The sequence below is a fragment of the Mesocricetus auratus genome, unplaced genomic scaffold (genome assembly GCF_017639785.1).
Source record: "Mesocricetus auratus isolate SY011 unplaced genomic scaffold, BCM_Maur_2.0 Super-Scaffold_4256, whole genome shotgun sequence".
Taxonomy (NCBI): domain Eukaryota; kingdom Metazoa; phylum Chordata; class Mammalia; order Rodentia; family Cricetidae; genus Mesocricetus; species Mesocricetus auratus.
The window spans coordinates 60,397,127-60,423,090 of NW_024429182.1; the positions used below are offsets into that span (position 1 = coordinate 60,397,127).

General features: G+C 51.1%; 1 protein-coding gene across 1 annotated transcript in view; it reads left to right on the forward strand.

The window, feature by feature from the left end:
* Nucleotides 1–25,964, forward strand: part of Stk32c (serine/threonine kinase 32C) — a 77,017-nt gene that overhangs the window by 43,860 nt on the left and 7,193 nt on the right. Inside the window, exons 3-10 of the mRNA XM_005064260.4 lie at nucleotides 18,087–18,238; nucleotides 19,514–19,687; nucleotides 20,540–20,577; nucleotides 20,665–20,754; nucleotides 21,191–21,294; nucleotides 21,866–21,982; nucleotides 23,093–23,218; nucleotides 23,312–23,443. Coding sequence (XP_005064317.1) covers nucleotides 18,087–18,238; nucleotides 19,514–19,687; nucleotides 20,540–20,577; nucleotides 20,665–20,754; nucleotides 21,191–21,294; nucleotides 21,866–21,982; nucleotides 23,093–23,218; nucleotides 23,312–23,443 — 933 coding nt within the window. The remainder of the gene's footprint in view (nucleotides 1–18,086; nucleotides 18,239–19,513; nucleotides 19,688–20,539; nucleotides 20,578–20,664; nucleotides 20,755–21,190; nucleotides 21,295–21,865; nucleotides 21,983–23,092; nucleotides 23,219–23,311; nucleotides 23,444–25,964) is intronic.

The following is a 25,964-nucleotide window of genomic DNA, read 5'->3' on the forward strand; positions in this document are numbered from 1 at the left end:
TGGGGGTAATTATAACTCAAAGAGACTTAACTAGAGCTCTGAAAAGGCTGGAATTAGCCCTCGGCTTCTGCAGCATGGTGTGTTGTGGATGGACCCCTCCTGAACAGACGTTTCTGTTCAGCTGTCCGGGCACTTCCCTCCCCTCCGGCCTCACAGCTGTCTGGGCACTGTATCTATTTAGGCTCCGACAGCCCTCTCTAAAGAGATTGTACAGCCACCAGAGTACAAAGCACAGGGTGATTGAGGGCGATTAATTGCCTCTACTTCATTGTATCACAAAGGAGGCTGTTCTGGAGCCTGTGGTGAATGTAAGTCAAAGCAGATGAGCACTTTGCACAGTGTTGAAAACACACCACAGGGAGGCATCTCTAAACTCCCCCCACCCCCCATCTCCCACCCCCAGCCCCTACCTCCACCCCAGTCCCAGAGGTTCCTCCAGGCCTACTGCTTGGGATTGTGAAGATGGTTGGCCTAATAGAGACCAGCTGAAACTCCTCTGTGCTGATGTTGCCAGAGCTATAGAGGCTGCAGGCAGGAGAGACCGGCGGTGTGGGAGGGGGATGCAGGGGATTGTGGGATAGCAGAGGGCAGCAGCTGGTACTGGATTCAGCTGATGAATGTTCTGGGATAAGGAGGCATTCAGAACTTAGGTCCTAAGTGGGCTGGGTTGTAACATCCCAGGATGAAGACCACCATTAGTGGGCTAGTTGGAGTCACGGGGAGCAGGGGTAGGTACTGTTTTCTGGGAATCTTCCCGTTTCCATCCCCTGGAGGGCTTCAGGGTACCCCCTTACCCAATCTTTTCTACATCTACACACTCCTTGGGGGGGCATTCCTGATCTTCATGAGGGTATCTGGTGTATACTATTGTATGACAACTTTGCAGAACCCCAGGATTGTGGGTCCTCAGACCAAGTCTTGGTTTTAAAAGCTGCTGCCTGGAAACAGGCTGCTGTGGGGTGGGGGAGTCAGGCATATATTCTGAGCTGGTGGGCAGTGCAGTTGGGCCACCAGGAGTCTTAGGCTAAGAGAATAAGGCCTGTCATGGGTTGAGTTCTGTTCTTCCAGCTACTGTCAGTGGCCACAGTAGTAGATCCAGGCAGGAAGGAGCGGGGGCCTGGAAAGGAAGAAGCTGGGTTGTCTGACAGACCTAAGAAAATAGCCTCTTGTATGCTGTGGTTCAGAGGGTGTGTCCCTACAGAAGACTCTTCTATAGGTGAGAAGAAGCCCACCGAAGCCCTGCAGAGTGCCGGCTTGTGTGCATGTGAGACCAGTGTTTCCAATGAAATGTCCCTTTAACCAATGGCTATTTCACCTGTTGGGATTGTGACTTTGGAGATAGGCCATACAAATTCGTTATGGCTGATTCTTGACTTTTCCCCCAATTTCTTAAACAACAACAACAACAGGTAAACTACATTTAACATAATGTTTGTCATCCACACTGTTTCAGGCGTACAGTCCATATCCTCATGGTCATGTTGTTGTGTGGCTGACTGATTTCAGTTACTTTCATCTGGCAAAAGTGAAGCTGTCTCCATTAGGTGATAACTCTCCTTTGCCCCCTTTCCAGGCCCTGGCAGCAGAGTCCTGCTTCTGTCTCTGGTTTTAAGTACCAGGACACCTTGCCTTGGTTATTTCTAGCTTCTGTGACGGAAGCACCACATACTGGATGCTTGAGCAATAAATATCTCTCATAGTTATGGATGCCAGTAGTCCAAAATGAAGGCATATGTGGTGTCTGATGGGGACTAACTTCCTGCCTGTGTCCTTGAATGGGGGAAAGAGGTCAGAGTTCCCTGGGGTCCATAATCAGGGCGTGTCCTATTCATGAGTCCTCCCTATCCTCACGGTCTGCCCTGTTACTTGGTTGAGTAAGATTTCAATGTACAAATCTATGGGGACACCAGCATTCAGTACTCTATAGCGAGTGAAATTATGTGAAATGTATCTTTTGTTTGTGGTCGGGTCCATGTAGCAAAAAGCCCTCAAAGTGTGTCTGTTGTAGCTGTGTCAGAATCCGATCTCTGACGGTAGAGTAACCCTACTGACCCTGTGTACAGCATTTTCCTGTTGCTGGACTCTGATGTTGCTCCCACAGCTGAACCATTGTGGATGCTGCTGTTGCCGTGAATGTGAGTGTACAACAGTCTCTGGATGTTCCTGCTTTAAATTCTGTTGCTCAGTGGTGGGATTGCCATATCTCAGGGCAATCTTACCTGTGACCTTAGAGGAACTGCCTTGCTATTTCAGCAAAGTCTAAACCATGTCACCTTCCCACCACAGGGCACATCACTCCACATTCCTGGCCATGTTTGTCAGGGTCTGGGTTTTTGGTCACAGCCTTCCCAGTGGAAGCGAAGAGGCTGTCTCCTTGTGTTTCCCCAATGGTGACAGACAGATCTGCTGATGAAATTTCTTGTGTCTCAGTAGGAGCCTGTGAGGGCAATGTCTAGGTGTCTGGGACTCAAGCATCTGCTGTGAAAGCTCTGGGCTCCCGTGGCCTCCTGCTTGGGTGTTGAAGGCTGATTCTATTGTGATGGGTTTGTTGTACAGGAAGCCTTTTAAAGTTGTTCCTGGGAACAGAGTTTGCTAGGTTGTTTCCATACAGCAGAATGAACTGGGACACACAGGTAGTTGCTTTGGAAATATAGCTTAAGTCAGAAATACGGAAAGAGAAAGCCAAACATTGAATAACTGGTATGGCAGTGAAGGTGAAAACTGGAAGGACCCACTGGTTGAAATGCCTGTTATCAACTTGGCCCTGACCACCTATTGGCTTTGCAACGTCCTCCTTCATCAAGAATGAACTGGGTACCCCGGGTACCCTGCATGTGGCAAATGGCTCTAGTATCCCCCTAATGCAGGTGCCAGAGCTTCCCACTCCACTTTCTCGTTTAACCAAAACCCCAAGAAACACCCTATCGGAATCCTAGGCATCCCGGTAGGAAGGGTGCTGTTGCTGGATAGACTTCTCTTCTGCCAGGCATCCATCCATTCTGGAAATGATAGGCTGGCCTTGAAGAGCAGCAGACATCACCAAACCCACCAGTTATCTAGAACAGTCATGTCTTGGAGAAGGGAGTTTTATTCTCCAATAAGAGAGGAGCTTGGAGATGGGCCAGTCTTCATTCTTCAGACATGGAAATGAAATCCTCATAGGTGTGGAGATGGAATAAAGCCCCCCCCCCCCCGCCCGCCTTTTTTCAGTCCTCTGAGTCATCATGACAGCCTGGCTACATTCAGAGGATGCCAGGAGGGAGTGAGGCTTCAGATGACATACTCTATGTCCCTAGCAGGCCTCTTTCAGAGCCGTGGATCATTCAGACTCCTCCTCATGAGTGTGTGGTCTGAGTGCACCACCCCAGGGCTCTAGGGCCTCTGCAGGAGGCAGCACAGCACTTAGAGTCCCTCCCTGACCCCATCTTCTCCTCAACTGACTGTCTAGGGAGTGATGTGGCCATAACTAATTCCAGGACACACCACCCTGGTGGGAATGATCAGGACTCTGAGAAAATAAATCTACTGTCCTCTTGTATGGGTGCTGTCCAGCCCTTCAACCTCAGTGTCTACCCTTCCCCTCATCGCCCTCTCGCTTGTCCCTCATTTGGACAAAAACCTTGGCATCCTCTCAGACCGGAAGAGGCTATATCTGAGAAGCTCACTCTCCCCAAACTGTTTTTGTTTTAATTCCAGGAAATTGGATTCTAGCCGCAGCTACCATTATCACTGGGGCATTCTGGAGGCTCTCTCTCTCCCCCTCCTCTCTCTCTCTGTCTCTCTGTCTCTGTCTCTGTCTCTCTGTCTCTGTCTCTGTCTCTCTGTCTCTGTCTCTCTCTGTCTCTGTCTCTCTCTCTGCCTGTCTGTCTCTCTCTGTCTCTGTCTCTCTCTCTCCCCCTCCTCTCTCTGTCTCTGTCTCTCTGTCTCTCTGTCTCTGTCTCTCTCTGCCTGTCTGTCTCTCTCTGTCTCTGTCTCTCTCTCTCTCCCCCTCCTCTCTCTCTCTCTGTCTCTCTGTCTCTCTGTCTCTGTCTCTCTGTCTCTGTCTCTGTCTCTCTGTCTCTGTCTCTCTCTGTCTCTGTCTCTCTCTCCCCCTCCTCTCTCTCTCTCTCTGTCTCTGTCTCTGTCTCTCTGTCTCTCTGTCTCTCTGTCTCTGTCTCTCTGTTTCTCTCTCTCTGTCTCTGTCTCTCTCTGTCTCTGTCTCTCTCTCCCCCTCCTCTCTCTCTCTGTCTCTCTGCCTCTGTCTCTCTGTCTCTGTCTCTGTCTCTCTGTCTGTCTCTGTCTCTCTCTCTGTCTCTCTCTGCCTGTCTGTCTCTCTCTGTCTCTGTCTCTGTCTCTCTGTCTCTCTCTCTCTCTGTTTATCTCTCTCTGTCTCTGTCTCTCTCTGTCTCTCTGTCTCTGTCTCTGTCTCTCTCTCCCTCTCTCCCCCTCTCTCTGTGTGTAAGTGTGTGTAAACTGGCCACAGAGGAAGAAGGAGCTGTATTTATTAGCTTTTGATTTCTTATGTATAATGATGTCATGGCAAACAAAAGTGAGTAACCCGAAATGTGGTGATATCTGAGAACCAGACCTAGAAGGGAGTAGGGACACTCGGGCAGAGTACACGACATCCCTGGGAGCACCCAGAGGCCCTTGTTGGCCCAGGTGAGCTACACTGGCTTGTCATTAGGCCTATCTGGGACTAGCGCTGCCTCCATGCCCTCTGTGAGGACCATGCCCTCCTGGAGAAGGATGACTGATAGTGAGAAGAGAGGATGTGTCTTCAGCAGATCTGGGGCACTCTTAGAAACCCTTTCCTGCGTTTGATGGCTTCCTGTGCTTTACCTCATAATATTCAGTACCACAACGTGGTAGGCTTGGGGATGGCACTGGAACCCTTCCTTCGCGTGTCCCATATTTTGTTGTCTGACACATGTTCCTAGAGTCGTGTGCTATGCTGTTCTGTGCGGTGTCTGGTTCTTGTAGTAAGGAATTCATTTTTCCCCTTGGAGACTTGTTTGATCTGTGCATCCCGGTGTTGGTCCTGCCCATCAGCCCCCACCGTACCGGCTCCCAGCAGTGAAGGGAAAGGCTGCTTCCTTGAGCGCCATTGTGGCTGAGCAGAGGCTGGACAGGGTTGGATACGGACTTGTACCCCAATTTGGGGTCCAGGCAGTCATAGTTGTGATCTTGCAGCCTGTGGGCATTTCTTGCTGGGAAGATATAACCTGGTTCCAGCTTCCAGTGGGTGTGGGAGTTTTAGAGGCTTGTTTCCTGTGATGTGCCAAACAGTCCCAAGGCTGAAGGTTAACGTCAGTTAGTGCTGCGTATAGGGTGAGGCGGTGCTCCTGAAGATCCCAAGAAGTGACATCAGCAAGTGGAAGATCAACGGAGCCCTCAGAAGATACCGAGGAGATGCCTGACTCCAGGTTCTGGATGTCCTAGGGCATGCAGGAGCCCTAGTCTAGGTGGGGTTTTCATACCTTGATTGGCTTTGGCACAGCAGACATTGTTTGCTATTTTGGCAGGAATGTTCCTCCTGTCTAGGGCCTTATGGGCCCAGTTTCAAATTGGATGGATCTCTCCATTCACCTTTCTCTCTAACCTCCCAGTTACCCTCGCTACTCTGTGTTCCTTAGAACCTCTTTCTTCTTCTTTCTGTGCCCAGACTAAGGCCGGTCACAACTCACACAAAGGCTGCAGGGTGCCTGGACAGTGATTCCAGGGAAGGAAACCTGCCCCATTTCCCCTATTACAGTGTGGGCATGAGGTCTCATTTCCAAGGAGCTGGGCCTGGCATGGAGCTATTATATAGGAAGGGAGGGAGTGCACGCCAGTAGAAAGTCCAACTATACTGACAACATCTGTGTTCTTAAGCTTATGGGGAAAGAACTCAGAGAGTGGGGTGCAAATCCCATTGACATAGTACCCAACCGCTCCAGGAGTTCTGCCCCACAGAGTCCCCAAATCCTCAGATGATCAAGGAGAGGCTTGAGCCAGAGGAAAATCATCCTCAAATGTGGTCATGCAATTTGGGGGCTTTGACTGGTGTGAGGCTGGTCCAGGGCCCCCTTGCCCTTCCCTGACAGATCTGTTAATGTAGCCCCCACTGATGACACCTTGCCTTTACCCAGCATTTCAGAGACAAGATAGCACTGTGGTTGCCATGGCAACCTCTCAGTGGCTGCATCCTGCCAGGAATATTGTGGGGCATCAGTGGGCCTCTGGTTCACTGAGTCTGTCTGGGGAGAATCTGGTTCTAAGATGCTGTTCCACACAGCAGTGGGAGGCCAGTCATGGCCACAGAGAGCTCAGAGATGCCTGACTTCTGGGGTGTGACCCAGTTGTTAATGCTGACTCTTGTGTCCTGGATCACCTGTGGGGCTGCTGGGGCCAGTTCTGCCCCTATGGACCACCCAAGACACCATAATGAGAAGGTCATTGGGAGGCAGCCTGTTCCAGCTTAGTTGGGCAGGTGGTACCATCTATCCTCCATGTTCACAGCCCGTGGACTCTGATACCAGCAGGATGGAGGGCAGTGTGCTAGCAGCAACTTACCTTTGATGCTTATGCCAGTGTCAAGTGACTTTCCTGCCTTCCACATTAATTAGCTCCACTCTTTTTTCCCAAGACATTCAGGCCTTGAATCTTCAACTCTAAGGTTTAGCATCTCAAATCTTTGTGCTGTGGATGTCAGGGCCATTGCTTCGTGGGTCTATCATGGGATTGGCTGTCACAATGGAGGGAGAATCAATGGCTGGCATCACTAATGTAAGCTCGAGTTGGCCATTAGAGTTACCGATATCAGTAATGACCACAGAAGTCTCTGCCTGATGCCTGGTGCTGCTGACCCTGAGCACAGCTGCTGGGTTCCTTGCACACTGAGCCTAGTTTCCCCCAGCTTGTGGCCCTCTGCTCCTGCGGCACACGGGCTCTGGGTAAAGCACCAGCCTGGTCCCCTATCACAGACATCCTGAGGAGTCTGCCCCATTGGCAGAGGTCCACGAGACCTTCCTAGGGCCAAGCACACTTAGTGGGCTATCTCATTTATCAGGGAGTGTGCCCTAGAGACCTCAAACCAGTGGCATCCATCGACTGTCTTGGTTGGGACCTAGGATGACTTGAAACTGACTCTGGCTTGAACTTTTGTTGATTTTGTTGGTTGTGAAAAAGAGGGCAGAAAACACCCTCACGCTAATGGAGGAGGAAAGGACTCCTTCTGGTAGGAACTGATGACCTCTTCGGGGACCACAGCAGCAGATGGACATGGGAGGGCCGTAGAGACATTCAGGGTGGACAGTTGCCAGGTCGGAGTGACTCTCATGAAGGCTGGCCCAGCTACAGGGTCCTCGCCCCCACCTTCCCATCTCAGAGCTCTGCCACGCAGGCCCAGGCTGGTTCTGGGGTTTAAATTTTGAGTGAAATGTGAACTTTTGTGCCTCTGACCCTCCCTGGAGAAGTGGCCTTGAGGCACTCAGTTTGCCTGATGTCCCTGAACTTCTCTTCTGTGGGCCTCCAAGCACAGACCTCTCTAGATGCCATCTGGGCCCTGTCCTCACTCTAGGGGGCTCCCTGTGCCCTCCCACACTCCCAGTGGCCTTTCTCCATGAAAGCCAGGACTGCTGGCTGCAGTGGCTTTGAAGAGGGGAAAATGCTGAGGATCAAACAGGATTCCATCCCTTCCAGAACTGGAGGTGAAAGAAACCACAGGCGTTCTGAGCATAGCTGGGGGGGGGGGCACCTCAAAGGTCAGGAGGTGAGGTCAACCCCAGCCACAAGAGGTTGACCAAGGGGAGGGGCTTCCTCCCTTATTAGATCAGAAGAGTCGCTCTCTTGAGAGTACCACCAGGGCTGTGGCGGCCCAGGAGTGTCACAGGAACTGTGGGTATTATGGACACCTAGAGTGCCATGGGGGCTGTGAAGGCTGGGAATACTGTGGCCTGGGGCAGCAGCAGCCTGTTGCAAGTTCTTCTTCTAACAGCTCCATTCTGGGCTCCCTCTGCTGCCACCACAGGACAAAGCAAGCTCCTGGCCACCGCCCCACAGAGCCAGCATGCAGCAGAACATTTATCACATGCTCCTAAGTGGGCCAAAACACAATGTGAATGTGCCAGGCTTGCCTCTCAGGGTCACCCAGACAGTGCTGGTGCCTTAAAAATAGCTGTTTCCCTCGAGATGGGCTCAGGAGGAGAGCTCTTGCTTTCTTCCCCGCTTAGGCATGCGAAGGCCTTTGTCATCCTCCTGCTATGCCTGGTCCTTGGGTAGTTTGGTTTGAGAGGACCGAACAGGGGTGTTCATCATAGGGTAGCCCTGCTGACTGCTGGGAGCAGGGTGGTTGCCCCCTGCTTGTTGGGCCTGGGGGAGCTCCTCTTGCTGGTGAAGCTCACGGGGCCGTGCTTTGAGGTTCATCATATACCTCGTTTCCTTCTCTACCTGGGCACTCCAAAGGCCCATCTCTGCTCTGTGTGTCGCCCCCTTGTGGGAGCCTCATGCTTTGTGATAATTCACAAGTTTCTGGGGTCACGACAGGCTGTCCTCATCTCATCCTGGGACTGAGGTTCTAGGCCTCTGCACAGAGTGCGTCCAGTGCTAATGCTGACTGTACCTCTCCACTGGCCACTGTGAACAGCAGCGTTGGGTCTATCCTGAACCACTGAGGTTCACAGCTCAAAAGTAGACCTGGCTACCCCTGTGGAAGCCGTTCCTTTCCCTCGACTCTCTTATGCATTAAACTGAATTACAGAGAGCAACCCACCTCTTCCCTCTGTGCTTCTGTTGGTATCTCCAAAACACAAGGATAACATAGCTATAGAACTTTTTCATGCCTGTAATAGCCAACAGTGTGGTCCTATGAGCGCCGGTCAGGGTCAGTGTTCTCCTGACGACCTCATGACTGTTATATTACTACTTCTCTGAATCAGATTGACAGTGTGTCTGTACACAAGTGGGTGGTCTCCTTGGTTCATATGTGTTCCTTGTTCCCCTGCTGCGTAATCTGGTTAAGGCCCAGATTGCTCTGTCCTGAGAGTCCCTGCCTGTGAGCCCCTCTTCATTTCCAAATGACTTTATTGGATCATCTGTGACTCCATCATCAGAGAGTATAACATGATAAATAAAAGACAGATATTAGGGTTCAGCCTGCAGATCAGGGAAGCAAAGCAGCCAAGCTACCAGAGAACTCTTACCTCTAGCAGGGCTGGGGCATTCCTATTCTCAATGTGGTTAGAAAATGAATGCCTCTATACTGAGACCTTGCTCCTGTCTTATATACCTCTCATGAGTCCTGGGATTAAAGGTGTGAGGTATAATTCTCTTTTAGACTGATTCAATCTTGTGTAGATCTGGATGGCCTTAGACTCAAAGAGATCCGTCTACCTCTTAATTCTGAGTCCTAGGATTAAGGGGGTGTACCACTACCTCCTAGTTTCTGGCTGTTGGGATCAAAGGTGTGTGCCTGGCTTCTATGGCTTGTGGCTGACTTTGCTTTCTGAATCCTCAGGCAAGCTTTAATAAATAATATATCACCACAAGAGAGCCTTGCTCCTGCCTGAGACCTGTGTGCTTCTGATTTTGGCAGCCATTGTCCACGAGTGCTGACCACTTATCTATTACAGCCTTGTATAGGATGGATTGCATTCCTTCTGGACACTCCAGGGTAGAATCCATTTCAAATCCGCCTCCCACATCCATCTAGAGGAGTTCCTCACTCTTTGGCTGGTGGTCTTGCTGCCACTGGGGCCTCTTGTTTCTGTCTAATGTCTCTTTTCTGACTTGAGTTCACCTTCCTCCAGCACTGCCTGGAAAGGACCATGTGGCAGCATCAGATGTCTTTGGTCCAGGATGCTGTCCTTCTCCCAAGATCAGCATTGTAGCTACAAAATCCCTTTCCCATGCATAGTTCCACATCTACAGGTTCCAGGTTTAGGTCTTGTGTGCCTCTGGAGGCCGTCGTTCTGCCAGCCATTTATGTCATGATTTGTTGTTAAGTCTGAAGGTGTGCCAACAAGCCCCACTGTCCTTATGTCTCATGCATTAGCCATGCCTGTGTGCTTCTGCAGTATGTCTTTGGGCTAGTTCCTAGAAGTGGAGTATGTGGGCTGAGGGTGGTGCACACGAATTGTGCTAGAAATTGCCAAGTCTCTCTGCATAGGGGTGGCACCATTGTGGTCCGCAGGGTGCCTGCCATAGGGCACGTTGCCAGCTGCTTGGACTTTTGCCAGTCTGACAGGCAAGGCACAGAAACTCACTTAGCTTTGCCTTGCATTTCCCTTATGGTAGGCTAATTTGCCTATTTTTTCCACTTTCCTCTTTAGTTGGTATTTCTGTTTGTTTCTGGAGCTTGGTATATAGTTATTAGAAATGACAACCTTGATTTCTGACCTAGGTTGCAAATATTTTCTGTTTTCTTGTTTTTCAAGTTCATTTATAACCCTTTCCCATGCACAGTATTTTTCTTTTATGCAACCATTTTTATCAATCCTTTTCCAAATTGCTTTCGGATTCAGAGCCACAGAAATTTGTCCCTACTTCTGTTTGGAAACATCTTCATGTTTTCTTCTATTGCTTCTAGGTTTTATGTGTCAGATTGAAGCTCATAACCCGGAGTTGTTATTCTGGCTTATAGTGTCAGGCATGGATCCAATTTTCCTATGACTTGGTTGATTCCAACATCACTTATTAAAAAGTCAAATTTTTTACTATGTTTGAGAGGCCACCAGTAATGGCACAAGTTATGCACCTTGGTCTGTTTCTTAATTTTCCACTCTGTTCCACTGGCCTGCTGTCTTCATGTGTTGATGCCACACTTCTGAGGCAACCGCTTGGTTGTGTGAGAGTGTCCCTAGAGTTTTTACTCATGAGGAAAACCCACCCTCAATGAGCACAGCACCATCCCATGAGCTGGAGACCCAGACCAAATCAAAGGGGACGGAAAGGAAATATATCCAAGCACCAGCAGGCATCTCTGCTTCTTTATCCTATGGGACGTGAGAGTCCCAGCCTCGGGCTCTGCTACAATGGACTCCATCATGCCTTCCTCACCATGGTGAACTGTACCTTATTAAGCTGCGAGCCAAAGTAAGTCTTCCTAGCCTTGAGATGCTTCTGTCAGGTATCTTGCTACAATGACAATAAGTGACTAATACATAATGGTATCCAAAGCTTCTTTAGCTCCACCAGCTGCTGCCCAGGGAACAGTGTGTAAGAGTTGAGAAAACCAAGTCTTTGCCCCCTGCTCCTCTCTTCCTCGTCTGTGTCCATCTCCTTACTGTATGGAACTAGATACCCCCTCCAGATGGTACCTTCGCAAGGACAAGCCTTCCCCTGACGTCTCTGAGGGATGGCGGTTAGGGGACAGTAAGAGAGAGCCTGACATAGACACAGGCAAGGGAGTTGATCTAGACTGAGGACAGGTGCTGGGCACTAGGGCACAGCAGGAGCTGATCCAGGAAGGGGACCAGGATGGGATTTGGGGAGCACTGACCTCGAAGAGATCAAGATCGCAGCCTCTTGGGAGAAGCAGGAGAGTAGTGTGGCCTCTTGCTCTGTCAGGGACTCCTGTGAGTCGTCTAAGCACCATTCTCCGTTTTGTCTAGCCCTTGCCCTGCTGTGCTTCTGCGCGAGTTGCTTGGCTCTGTTTGGGGGACGCTGCTCTCCTTGTGCCTTACCCAGGCACCTCTGCCAAGGTCTGGCAACCACATACACCTTCTCCAGGACCCATCCTGTGATTTTTCTGCTGCTGGCATTGCCAACCAACAGAATCCTGGGGAAGGCAGGATCCCGGCCTGGTCTCCCGTGATCCAGTCTGCCTTCCCTGGGCTTTACTATTCCCAGGAGGTGAGTTCATTATAGTGTTCCAAGGCTTTAAGTACCTGTTGTCAGCCCTTTGCTTTCTGGGGAACAAAAGTGACTCGGTAAGAAAAAGAGCTTGGGGTGAATCACTTAAATCTGCAAGATACGTAAACAGTGTTCAATTGGAATGGCACTTACACTGCCATTAGTCACCAGCTTATTCCAGGCTGAACAGTGGCATTTTGCAGGGCGCCCTGCCGCCCAGGAGCAGCGGGGCTCACTCCTCTGAGATCTGATCTCACTTCCTCTTTGTCTGGTGTAAGTGGATTACTGAGGAAGTGGCCCAGAAGGCCCAGACCAATTTCCTTTGAGGAAGTAGTTCAGTGGGGCTGCTGCAAAAGCTGAGCTGGAAGAGGCCCTGGGTCTCCTTTCACCTTTTGAAACGTTGCTTGGCTGGATCCGCCATACCTGCAATGCTTCCAAATCAGGGCAGCATAAAACTCCTCCTTGGAGCCTCTTTGTAGGGGATGGCATTTGAGGCCAGCAGAGTCAGGCTTTTCTGGCTGGGTTTAAAAACCTCCTCAGCTACCTCCACCAAAAGATGCTTAGATGCAATTAATGAAGCCCATTTTAAGGGCAAAACTCAACACCTTCCCTAGCAGCTATAAGTGTGCCCACAGCCCATAGCTCTGTGGCCAGCCCCACTCAGCAGTGACATGGGCAGTCCAGCCTGTGTGGAAAGACAGTGAAGGTTTGGATCCGTAAGGAGAGGAGGGACTAAGGGCCAGCCAGATCAGCAGATAGAAAAGAGAGAGAAGGTGCCACCAGGTGAGGGTGCATACAAGTTTAGGCCAAGGTCTTGGCTCCTCGGGTGTATCCATGGTAGGCATGCTTAGAATGAGCAAGCAGTTTGACTTCTTGGGACTGAAGCAAAGTCCCACCACATGCCAGCTACAGGCGGTGGCGGCGCACGCCTTTAATCCCAGCACTCGGGAGGCAGAGGCAGGCGGATCTCTGTGAGTTCGAGACCAGCCTGGTCTATAAGAGCTAGTTCCAGGACAGCCTCCAAAGCCACAGAGAAACCCTGTCTCGAAAAACCAACCCCCCCCAAAAAAAACAACAACAACAACAAAAAAAAACCCAGCCACAGCCCATGCTCTCTCTGGAGACTGAGGTCTGACTGACTTTTCCTATAGGCAAGAGAGAAAGACCCTCAGTCTCTCCTGGCTCCTGGACGCTGTTGAAGTCTCCACGGTCTTCAGGAATACTTGACTTGTGGCTGTCTGCCCCCATCATCAGGACCCATATGCTCACATCTGTCCCATCTCCATGTGGCCTTGTCCTGCATGTCTTCCTATACCTTTCCTTTTTCTTCTGTGAGGATATATGCCATTGGTTTAGGGTTCACCTCCATCCATGACCTTCAGACCCTCAGCTTGGCTATGTTTCCAGAGGCCCTCACCATATCTGGGCCGCCCTTAGACGTAGGAATCGAGAGCCCAAAGGCTCAGGAAATCCAGGGCTGCATGCTGCTCCCTTTGTTTCTTTGTGGCTCTGTAGCTGGTAGCAGCTCTGGTGGCTCCTTGTTGGGGCCAGTACTGTGAAAATTACAGAGAATTCCCCGGGCAGTAGCTGTGGGCTTTCTGCACTGCATGAGGAAAGGTCCGGAAGGACCTGTGGTGTATGTGGGTGTATATGACTGACCCTAGGCAGCGGGTATGTAGGCAGCTTTCATAGGGGAGGCACAAAAGGGACAGAATAGCCTAGGGCTCTGGACCTGCTAGGCAAAGACCCCTTCTGCCCGTAAAAGGTAGGCCCCCCCTTGGGTAGCTTCACGGCCTATTCACTTCTGTCTTGGAAGTGATTCGCCTTCTCTGCTTCCTGCTTGAAGGTGTGTTGGGGAGGGAGACAAGAAGTCCCTATGCCCATGCTCTGACTGGCCTGGGCTCTGACCGATAGCCTCTAATTCTGCTCAGTGGGAGAAGAATGAAACTTCAGTCAGTGAAGGGCATGGATCCAGGACCAGGTAGGCTGGGCAGCCTGCTGTGTCTGACACTTATTTTCATTCTGAAATTTTCAATAGGCTTTCAAAATAATAATTTAAAAAAGGATTGTAGCTAGCTCAGGGGGGAGGAAGTCTACAGCTCAACACTCGGCTGCCTGTGCTTTCCCCTGTCATTCTGACTCTGGGGCCTGCCAACCTGCCACTGGCTCAGTCTTGGAGCAGGTGGGGCTTCTCAAACCCTCAGGAGTCGTCTGCCCACACACTTGATGTCTCAGTAGTCCCCCTGCTCCTGTCACACTCACGGAGTAGGGCAGAATGATCTGTGTCACACACTTTCTGGAAGAGGACTCACTTAGGACCTGTGGTGAGAGACTGGGTCATGTTCTCCAGCATCCATTGTCCCACAGCCCCAATTCACGCAAGCTGTCCCTCACATGCCATCAGGAGGGCTTCCTGCAAGCCTGTGCCAGGTATTCTGCTGTTGCTCTGTCTCCCTATGCTCCTCCATAACCCTGGGAAAAGAGAGAAAGGGAGGGAAGAGTGAGTCTCAGGGACAGGATTCCAGGGACGCCTTTGAACTAGCCTCGGACCCAGACAGCTGCCTTCCTGGGTCCACATGCTGACCTTTGCAGGTTCCTCTGTGATCACAGAACAGCCCCCAAAGCCTTCAGAGCCCGAGAGGGTGGCAGAGTGCATACAGACAACTAAAAATGTCTTGGTGCGGAAGCTTTGGGGGCAGCTGTGAGGACACCTGAGGCAGGGAGGGACATCTGGAGCTTAGAGAAGGGGCATATCACTCCTTCTGCTTCTTTGATCCAAGCGGGTCATTCATCTACAGTCCATCTCATGACCAGAAAGCTGGGGTGGGGCGGCCTAGGCCAGTGGGCCATGTCTAAAGCCCTAACCCTGTCTATATGGTAAGAGGTCTAGCCTGACCTAGCTGTCTTAACAAAAAATCCTGCAAAGCATCTCTTCCCATACTGCAGAAGACTGAGGTGACAAACGTGTCTGTGCCTGAAGGCCATGCCCCTTCATCAGTAGGGAAACAGAAGACAAGAGAGCGAGGTTCCTGGGTTTCCTTGGTGGTTGCTGATGCCCATAAGCTCATCCTGGGAATCACGGAGTGGGATTGATGTCTATCCAAGTTCAGACTACCCAGGAGACCCAACTAGTCTGAGAGCCAGGCAGATTTTTGCAGGGATCTTGGTGGCCTGTACACAAGCCTGGCTGGGCTTGTGCCAGTGCTGGCTTGGGGGTGGGTGGACTCTGAGACGTGGCCAGATGCTGCCAAATGGCTGTTGAGGCATTCTGAGTTTCCCTTCTTACTGAACCCTGGCCAGGGGCTTTTGGGTCAGCTCTACCTGTTGCTCAGGGCCCTGCTACAGCTTCCCTCCAGGACATTTGGATCTTCTAGCAAGAGGGTAGAGGAGGATCCAGCTGCCTTCTCAGCAGGCTCAGAAGTCCTGAGACAGTGTTTGCAGAGCGAGCATGAACAAGCAGATGATTTGGCTTTTAGTGCCACCGTGTTTATTCAGACACATTTGCATAGCTGCCCAGGAGTCATGATTTTCACCTTCTCCTCCTTTTTGTTAGCCTATATTTCTGGGTGACTGACTTAGCTTTACAGTCCATGGAACACGTACAGGGACACAGAAAGGCCAGTCAAACTGGCTGTCTAAGGACCTTTTGGATTCTGGGTTTGTATTCTTATGTATCCTGGGCAGCCAGCTAGTGAGCCCTATGATGTTTTTGGAAACAATCTTTGAGCTCTTTCTCACCCCTGCCTCCGTGTGTGTGTGTGTGTGTGTGTGTGTGCGCGCGCGCGCGCGCGCGCGCGCACGCACACGCAGGCGCGCATGTGTGTCCCTCTTTTTTTCTTTTTCTTTTTCCCTTCTGTTTTAGTTGGGGCTTTATTGCTATAAAGAGACACCATGAGCATGGCAACTCCTGTGAAGGAAAATATCAGTCCATTATCATCATGGCGGGAAGTGTGGTGGCACCCAGGCAGACATAATGCTGGGAAGGTAGCTGGGGCGGTAGTCTACATCTGGATCTGCCAGCAGCAGGAAGAGACAGTGAGCCACTGGGCCTGACTTGAGCTTCTGAAACCTCAAAGCCACCCGCTGTGACACACTTCCTTCAACAAGACCACACCTCCAATAATGCCACTCGTTATGAGTCTGTGGGGTCGTTTTTATTCAAACTACTACACCTTCCTTCCTTCCTTTTTTCTTTCTTGTGTTTTAGAGTCTTACGTAACCTAGACTAGTCTTGAACTCACTATGTAGCCAAGGATGACCTTGAACTGCCTTCATCTCCTCATTGCTAAGTTTACAGGAATGCACCATGACATCTAGTTTTATGCAATGCTGGGGGTTGGACCAGGACTTTATGCATGTTAGACAATTGCTCTATCAACTGAATACAGCCCCACTTGGCTTTAAAATTTTTTTAATGAAAGGGAAGATTTGAGAAGGATCTTTGCCCCAACCCACCCTCAGAGACAAGACCCCCTTCTCTGAATGTCCTCTATGGGCCCTGTACCCCACACCTGCTCTCATAGGCCTGCTCCTCAAAAGCAGTGCTGAGATTGGGGTACAAGGGTTGTGTTGAGCCTTGGAGGTAGGAGCTTGTGTGTATTCAGGGCGAGCTCCCATCCCGGAACCAGAGTCTTCCTGGGGCAGCAACCCCAGCAGAGGAAATTTCCAGAAGAGTTTTGCAAGTGTCTTTGTGACTTGCACAGGGACCTGGCTGTGTTTATGTTGAGGTAGGTGGGCTCCTAGAGGCAGTCAGATATCCCTTCCATACCCTGGTGGCATCATATCTCAGGCTCAGCTCCCTTGGGCTTGCAATGTCTGTGGGCAAGGTGCTATGTATGCAGTGTTGCCTTGGAAACTGCAGCTGCGGAGACAGACGGTGTGTCTCTGCATGGTGGGAGGATATGTAGGGCTCAGGACTGGGAGAACCTGCTCAGCCCCTTCATCCACAGCCCCTTCATCCAAGACCAGACAGCCCTACTGCCACTGCTGTAGGGCAGGGCCCATGGAAGCAGCACCAGATACCATCAGAGCATCACAGTAGACTGACTAAAACCACAGCCAAGACGTGTCTGTGCAGCTCCTACCACCCGGCTGCTTTCAGCTCCGCGGCTCACACCTAGCTTCTTTGCAGACTGTGTGTGTCACCCTGCTGTTTATACTGCACAGCTCAATGTCCTTGCTTGGTGTTCCAAAGTTGTTACATGTCATTGAAAGTCCTTCCGGTGACTCGTCAATGGCTGAGTGGCAGTATTAAGCTTACCACTCTGTGCCAGGAAGCCACTAGGTGTAGGGTTAGAAGTCAGTCCTGGAGATCTTTGCCTTGTGTGTATTCACAGGAAAAGGAATGTTGGCTCTCGCAGGGCAGATCCAGAGATTTTGGTCTGAGGCTACTGCCACTGAGGTGTGTGGTGAGCTCCAGGCTTTCTGGTGACACCTACCCTGAAGTCCAGAATCATTCTGACCTGCATCTACTGTTCCACAAAGGCCTGGAGATCACAGTCTGTAGAAACCCTCAGCAATGGCTCTGGTTACCTGCTTACCTGTACTTAAGAGGGTCACTGTGGCTTGCAGTGGGAGTGGGTGCTGTCTTAGTACCAGCTTTTTGTGTTTTCCTGTTTCCTTTTGGGAATCTTTGTCCTTGGTTCTGATCGACATTCCTTGGCCACAAGGGACACCAGCTACTTTTCTCCTCAACTTGTCCTTATCACCTGCTCCTCTCTGCTAAGTAGTTGGCCATGACTGTGCAGTGCTCAGAAAGTGCTGTGCCTTAATGACTGCACAAGGTCCTGTTGTCATGGACAGTCCCTTCTCAGTGGAAACCGAGATCCTGTGGTGATCTAATTCCTCCAGCAAGGCTATACCTGCTAAAGCTTCTGCAAGCTTCCAAAATAGCACCACCAGCTGGAGGCTAGGTGCTTAAACACACGAGCCCGGGATGGGCACATTACACACTCAAACCACACAAGAGTCCCTAGCATCCCTCAAAGTTGCATGCTGATGCGAGCCCTGAGAAAGAAGGGGATGCTGAAGCTTGGTAAGGTATGGCCACTTACACAGGTCACGGCTGGTGAGGAGCTTAGCTCTCCACACAGGCCAGCCCACCACGAAACTAGGACTCTTGTCTGGGTGCGCTCAGGCTGGATTCTGCCAGTCTGTAGAAGGGGTCTGTTCACAGCCTTGTCCCACAGTCGCCTGGGAACCCTGGCTCTTTCAGTGTGGAGGCAGCTGAGGAGTTTGGTTTCTGGCATTCTACTCAATGGCCCCTGGTCCTCCAGGTGTGCATCGTGCAGAAGCGGGATACTGAGAAAATGTATGCCATGAAGTACATGAACAAGCAGCAGTGCATCGAGCGTGACGAGGTCCGCAATGTCTTCCGGGAGCTGGAGATCCTGCAGGAGATTGAGCATGTCTTCCTGGTGAACCTCTGGTGAGCCCGCACAAGGCCTGCCAGGGATGCCCCTTGCAGTGGGATTTACCCACAGGGATGCTCCCTAAAGTGGGATTTGCCCTGGAGTGGGACAAGGGGCCCTGCTGTTCTTTGGCTCTAATACCAGTGGGATTCCCCCTCCCCCATGCTAGTCCTCCCTGCCTCCCACCATCTATTCAGCTTCTGTGTTCAGGGCCCGGTGCATGGATTCTGGGTTGAGTTCCTTACCATGCTGTAGACAACACACATCACTTTGTTGTTAGTCTGCTCACTAGTGAAACAGGAGGCCCCAGTGCTGCTATCCACAACTGTGCAGATGTTGGCATGACTTGGGCCATGAGCCAGGAGTTCAGAATCTGTATCATGCTCTACCTTTTCATATACCAGCCCTCTTGGGGATGTCACCCGGCATTAGGTCTGTGTGCACTGGAACTGCCATGGCATGCCAGGTCTCTTTGATCCTTGACCCTCTTCCTGACTCCTTAGACTCCTGCCTGTGCCACCTTCTCCAGGCTACTTTCTACTGAGGATGAGAGAGGGTGACTTGTGGAGGACAGCAGGTGGGACACCACACGGAACTGAATTGCCTGTGACTTCCTCCATGAAAGAGTCAGCTGTTTAAAAATCAGAGTTACCTCTGAGAGCTCACGAAAGAAATTACTGAGTGGAAGGAAGTCCTTAAAGAATTGTTCTGCTACTGTCACCATCTTTTTCATTATCATCAACTTCAGTGTCACCACTACTGCCACCAGCATCTTTATTACTGTCACCACCACCACCACCACCGCTGTCACCACTCTCTCTATCACTGCCACCAGAGTCACCACTGTCAGCCATCTTTAATCACCACCACCACTGTCACTATCTCCATCTCGCCATGGCTTCGAGTCTTTAAACTCCAGTTTCTTGCCCAGCTCCGGCAAAGCATCTCATTGGCACTGTCTCATGTTCTTGTTATCAGCATTTTGTTTGTTTGTTTGTTTTTTTAATTCTCATAGAAGAACCCAGGGAAGCCTGAAACATTCCAGGAATGGGTACCAATTTTGTTCTCCAGTTGTCACTTCTGGGCGTCTCTGCTCCGTGCTGAACTACCCTTAGGGGCCTGGCTGTTCCTTTTCCCTAGTATTTTGGTGCAGCTCTGAGCAGAGGTGCAGACACTGCCTTAGGCAGGAATACAATCGGATTGGAAGGAGGAAGGATCAGGTGTGGCGGGAGCCATTGCTCTGGCCCCCCCAGCCATTCATATGCCAAGAAGTTTTCCCTTGGTGCCCACAGGTATTCATTCCAAGATGAGGAGGACATGTTCATGGTGGTGGATCTGCTTCTGGGTGGAGACCTGCGCTACCACCTACAGCAGAATGTCCAGTTCTCAGAGGACACAGTGAGACTGTACATCTGTGAGATGGCCCTGGCCCTGGACTACCTGCGTAGCCAGCACATCATCCACAGGTGTGGGTTGGATGGTTGGTAATAACCTTGGGTCACACCACCTAAGGGGGCATACCTAGTCCATCAGAGTCTAGCTCTTCGTCCCACCATCCCCTATGGACCCATTCCAAGCAGGGGCCTGTCCAAACAAGCCAGTTTGAGACTGGACACAGAGGACTTAGTCCTCAGGGGTGGACCACAGGACCTGACCACATCCAAGTGGCTCTTATTTGTCCAAGTGCCACATCATGGGATTTCACACTGTGGAGTTCTTGTAAAGCGGATGAAATTGGGAAATGTCTAATTAGCAAGCAAGTACAGTTAGAAAGCAGGAATTAGGCTAAAATCCTGCAGCCTTGATGCAAACCGAGGTGTAAGTCAAATAGACCTGATTTCTGCCTCTTTGCCCTGGGGATTCTGTTGTCTGGCCACAGTTAAGGTGTGTGATGGTTACTGAACACTTGCTGTGTGTGTGGATGGAAGTCAAGGGGAGAGGGCCGAAACAGAGTTGTGGCCGAAATGCACACGAGTTCACTCCCATGCAGTTCCAGGGCTCTGGTGAGGGCATCATGGGAACCTGTCCCTGAGGGTGTTCTGTAGTCCTTGGGCCTTCCAGTTGTAAATGCTCTCTGGCCACCAAGACTCAGAAGATGGATTGCTGGTGGTTTCCGGGTAACTTTGGTGCCCTATAAATAGTGTGGAGGGTGTCCGTCATGCCTCACACCAGTTCCCATGTTAGGACCCATCCTACATACCAAGTCATGCCTTCCAGGCCTCTGCCTGGTGGGGTGCCTGGAGAGCCCCTGACTGTCAGAGATGTCAGAGCAGGAATGGCATGGACTCAAGCTCATTTTCTTGTCACCTCTGTCCTAGAGATGTCAAGCCCGACAACATTCTCCTGGATGAACAAGGTGAGTGTCTGGAGCTCTGGGACCCTGAGAGGAGTGTGGGCACCCTGTCCAGAACCTGGAAAACCATGTCTTGTCCTCTCTCCACAGGGCATGCTCACTTGACTGACTTCAACATTGCCACCATCATAAAGGATGGGGAGAGGGCGACAGCTTTAGCTGGGACCAAGCCATATATGGGTAAGCCTAAGGCCTCAGATGACACCTGGCCATGCAGGGCCATGCCTCTGCCTCCATCCTTACTCCACAGTCAGATACAAAGTCACAAGGGGATTGACAGGAAAGGTTTTTATATGATCAATCTGATACACGCAGAAAAATCTGTGGGTGTACATGAGCGCCATGGGATGGAAAAATGAGATGGTCCCTCTATCCTGCACACTCACTAGAGCAGAGAGCCTGGGCTTGAACCAAATGGTCTAGCTATGCACAATGTTTTCTACTGTGGGCTGCTCCAGAAGGGTGCCCCTCCCTGCAGGTAGAGCGGTGCGGAATCATGGTTGGGTAGGTTCTCTTTTAGACCTGGTGCGGCTTCTTTCCAGGCCTGGCTGTGAGTTGCCTGGTTACCTGGCCCTCCAGCCCCACAGCTCAGCTCCTTCTTCTCTTTGTTGGAAAGCTCCAGAGATCTTCCACTCTTTCGTCAATGGCGGGACTGGCTACTCCTTCGAGGTGGACTGGTGGTCGGTGGGGGTGATGGCTTACGAGCTGCTACGAGGATGGGTATGGAGCCTTGTAACCTTAAGCTTGCCACTTCCTCGCCCCAGCCTGACTGAGAGCCAGAGAGGGGGATGGTACTCCCCAACCTTAGAGGACTCGGGCTTTTAGCAAAGTGTGATAGATGCTGAGCAAGCGAACCTCCTTGGGTGGTCAGTGGTGGACAGGATGTGTGTCCAACGGGTTCCTGGGAGGGGCTTCAGTTTTTCTCTAGGATCTGCTTAGGCCTCATACTGCCCTCTGTATCCTCTCTTGGGGTACCCCCACCATTCCATGGAAACCCAGGCCCGATGAACACAGCACCTCCTGTCCTTTGGGCATGACCCACCCAGGCCTTTGGTCTCGGTGGTGGTAGGGAGTGCATGCTCTTGACAGATGAGTTTCTGGGCTGTGGTACCCAGCTCAGTCCTGGTGCAAGCCCTGCCCCCTGGGCTCTGGATCAGGTAGCTGCTGTTTTCAGAGCTGGGCCTGTACCTGGGACTGGACTGCAGGTGGGCTCCCGGAGGGGGGGGTTTGCACTTGTGCCCGGGTGCAGCGGTGGGGAGAGGTGCCTGGAACAGTGTGTTCCTGTCCACAGAGGCCCTACGATATCCACTCGAGCAATGCCGTGGAGTCACTTGTTCAGCTGTTCAGCACTGTGAGTGTCCAGTATGTGCCCACCTGGTCCAAGGAGATGGTGGCCCTGCTTCGGAAGGTGAGCCTCCTTCCTCCTCACCCCCACCCCTGAGTCCTAGCCTTTTGGCACTCACCCTTGCAGGACCTCAGGGAGGTACCCCATCTTTCCACGGGCACAGACCCCTTCACTAGCACAGCTGTAACCTTTTCTGAGCAACCACTCTGAAACCTTGTCTGACTCAGAGAAGCGAGTTTCTAGTTCCAGCAGCAGCAGCAGCTGTCCGTGTGCTTCTCATAGGCAGCCTGATTGGGCCCTCATGGTGAGTTAAATAGTGGCATACCTCAGTCTGTAATCCTGTCAGGAACCCACGTGTCAAGGCATGGCCATCACTCACTTCACAAGATACTTAGACCCAGGCAAATCATTCAGGCATCAAGTCTCCTGGATTACACGTGTAGGAGACGGTGCCAGGCTGGGATATGACTAAAGAGTGCTCAAGTCTCCTCTGTCCCTGCTCCCACCCTGAAAGATGCACAGGGCCTGGGCCATCACTCCCAGGGAGCAAACAAAGAAGAAAGTCAGTCCCCTCTTCCCCCTCTCACAGTCAAGTTCTGTCCATGACTACTGGCAGGAGATTGAAGGATAAGCAGCTATCAGGGACACAGGGACACTATATGTTGTTTATCACATGAAGAGCTTTTTTCTAAATCTGTTGATTGGAATATCCTGAGGGGGTAGATCCAGATCATAACCAGAACAGGTGTGAAGAAAGGGTTATTATATAGAAGACCTGAACAGGAGGCATCTGGTCCTATTGACCTGATGTCCTGGCCCAGCATGGATGCCTAGGTTTCTGGAGCCTGGAGCTTCTACGTGGTAACAGAAGAGGCTTTGATGGAGTTAGTTGGACCCACATGCTAGTGTGAAAGAAAATTATCCAGGCTGCCACTGCCACCTGCTGGCAAATATTGGCAGGACGTCCCTGCAGGTCCTCGGTTGTCGTGGGCATCAGGGCACTGGGATCAGAGACCCTCGGGCCACATTGCTTGATGCCACCTTTCCTCACGTTTCACTTGTGATCCTGAGGTTCTAAGCCTCAGACCTGTGAACACCTCCAAGGGTTGCTCCAACCTGGGGCAGGTGGCCATTCTTTTGTGGGACTCATCTGAGAGGGGGGCCTTCTTACAGCTCCTCACCGTGAACCCTGAACACCGGTTCTCCAGTCTCCAAGACATGCAGACAGCCCCGTCGCTGGCCCATGTGCTCTGGGATGACCTGAGTGAAAAGAAAGTGGAGCCAGGCTTTGTGCCCAATGTAAGAAGCCCGTGTACTCAAACAGGCAGTTCCAGAAGGGTGGGATGGGATGGCATCTGCAGGCTGGACTCAGTTCCCTGTGCCTCTACACAGAAAGGCCGCTTGCACTGTGACCCCACCTTTGAGTTGGAGGAGATGATCCTGGAGTCGAGGCCTCTGCACAAGAAGAAAAAGAGGTTGGCTAAGAACAAGTCGAGGGACAGCAGCAGAGACAGCTCGCAGTCGGTGAGTGCGGGGCTCAGGCTGCAGCTCTCACCCAACCCTGTGTGTGATGTAAAAGGGCCCTTCACAGCACTCTGCATGGCCGTGGACAGAGCATGCGCTCTGTAGCCCAGAAATAGTCTTCCTAAAGTCCCTAGGAGGCCTAGGACTTCCCTCCACCTTTACCAGCTTCCATGGTCATTCTCAGCCTCTCCATACAGCTGCCCTGAGCTGCTTGCTCCTTCTGGACAATGGTCACCTGCCGTGAGCAATAGCAGGCACTGAGAGTGAAAAGTCCCTGATGCTGTGCCCAGGGGCATTAGTGTTCAGGTGACTTGTGTCCTGGTACATCAGTGCTCAGGTGTAACCAGTGTCCAAAATCAAAATGTTGTCAAAGCTCTGCTCTCCCAAGTCTCCAAGAAGGCTCCTTCCCTGCCTCTCTGGCTTTGGGGTGGCTTTCAGTCTCGAGCACCCACATAAAGTCATATTCACAGGTTCTAGGGTTTAGATCTTGAACTTTTGTGTGGAGGGACTCACAGTTTAATTCCCAATACCAGGGTACAGCTGGTGAACGCAACCATTATGTGTTGATAGCAGAGCGGTATGATCAATGCTCAGTGTTTGTCCTATCCTTGGGCCTCTCTCTCTAGGGTATAACCTCCTAGGTCTGATGGGCCTTGGGTTGCTCCTGAGTGCATGTGGAATGCAGGACTGGGGTTGTCCTCTCTCTCCTGCCCATGGCACCCCTGGTTTCTGTGTGTTGCATTCCAGCCTGACAGCTCCTGGGCCAGGTGCCAAGAATAGGGATGGCAGAGGTTTTTGCTGGGGTATTTAGAGCCAGGGCTTTGGGGGAATTGAAACTGGCTCTGTGTGGGAGTGGGTACCCAGTGTGAGAATCTAGACTCTTAACTGCCATGCTGACTTCCAGAGGCTATGAGTGGATCGACACCTGCACCTGGAGGACAGCACTGTCCTGCAGCAGCTGGTGGGAGCTTTAGTTGGAGGGTGGGGAATGTTCTGCAAGTTGGCTAACACTGGGAAAGCATCCAGCATTCTTATGGAAATTTGAGAACTTTGAGACTGAGGTACTTTAATGAATACCTTTATTTTCTTACAATCACATAGCGCACACCACACACACACACACAAAGTGTGACTTCACTGACTTCCAGTACACCCACCACCACAATCTAAGCAGATAGCTTTCTCTTAGCCCCTTCTTTTTTTTTTTTTTTTTTTTTTGGTTTTATGAGACAGGGTTTCTCTGTATTGTTTTGGAGGCTGTCGGTCCAGCCTGGCCTCGAACTCACAGAGATCCGCCTGCCTCTGCCTCCCGAGTGCTGGGATTAAAGGCGTGTGCCACCACCGCCCGGCTCTTAGCTGCTGTTCTCCAGCCTTTCCCTGCAGGCATCTGTCCCTGGAGATGTCCCTGCTCTGACATTTCCCCTAGATGGAACCACAGTGTGTGGTCCTGCACACTTTCCTGCACTTGACATGATGCTTTCAACACTCACCCACGCTGTCCCAAAGGCCAGCACCTTCCTTCTTCTGGCTGTGGAAACACCCCCTCTCTCTTTTGTATTTTATTCATGAATATGTCACATTTCCCTCTGCCATTTGTCACTGGACTTTGGGCCACTTCTGCATTTGAACCATTGTAACACTGCTGTGAATTCGTATGTAGGTCCTTGTGGGGGTGTGCTCTCGGTTTTTTTTCCTTAGGGGGGACCTTAATGTGACATTTGGCTTATGTGCCACCTCTGCCTAGTTTTCAGGAACCAACTATAGTGTGTTCCACAGCTGCACCATTTTATACCCCCATTGGCCACATGTGAGGACTCTAATGCTTCATGTTCTCACCAGTTCCTAATGTTCAGCATCTTCAGTTGTAACTACTATATTGAATATGAAGCCGTGGAGGTTTTTTTTTAACTAGTTTTTTTTTTGTTTTTGGTAGTTGCTTGGTTTGATGGAGTATTTTGTTTGCGTGCTTTTCTTTCTTTCTTTTTTAAGAGGGTCTCTTGTAACTCGGGCTGGTCTTGAACCCACTTTATAGTCCATTTCTGATCTTCTGCCTCTACCATTCAAGTGCTGGGATTAGGGGCATGCTCTGCCACACCCCACAGTGTCCCTGCATGCTTGGTGCTCTACCAACTGAGCAGCACTCCCAAGTCCCACAGCTGCTTTTTTCCCGCATTTTACTTATTAACGAACATTTTTTTGTGCTTATCACATATCGTATTGGAGAACTGCCCCTTTCTGTCCTTTTAAAGCTGGATTCTCTTTCAAAGTCCCCTGTGCCCACGTCTGTCTTTGGCTGTCCCCTGTGCCCACGTCTGTCTTTGGCCGATGTGTTTAGACCACTCATGTTGACATAGATTCCTATCTACCGTTTGTAGCCTGTCCACATACCATGTGTGTTCTTTGCCACCCAACTTTGCCTCCTGATTTTCATCAAGCACTTTACATGGATTTCCTCCATCTCCTGCCTCAGCTCATCAATTACACGCCTTCCAATTGTAGTTTTAGCAGGGCTGGGGAGACA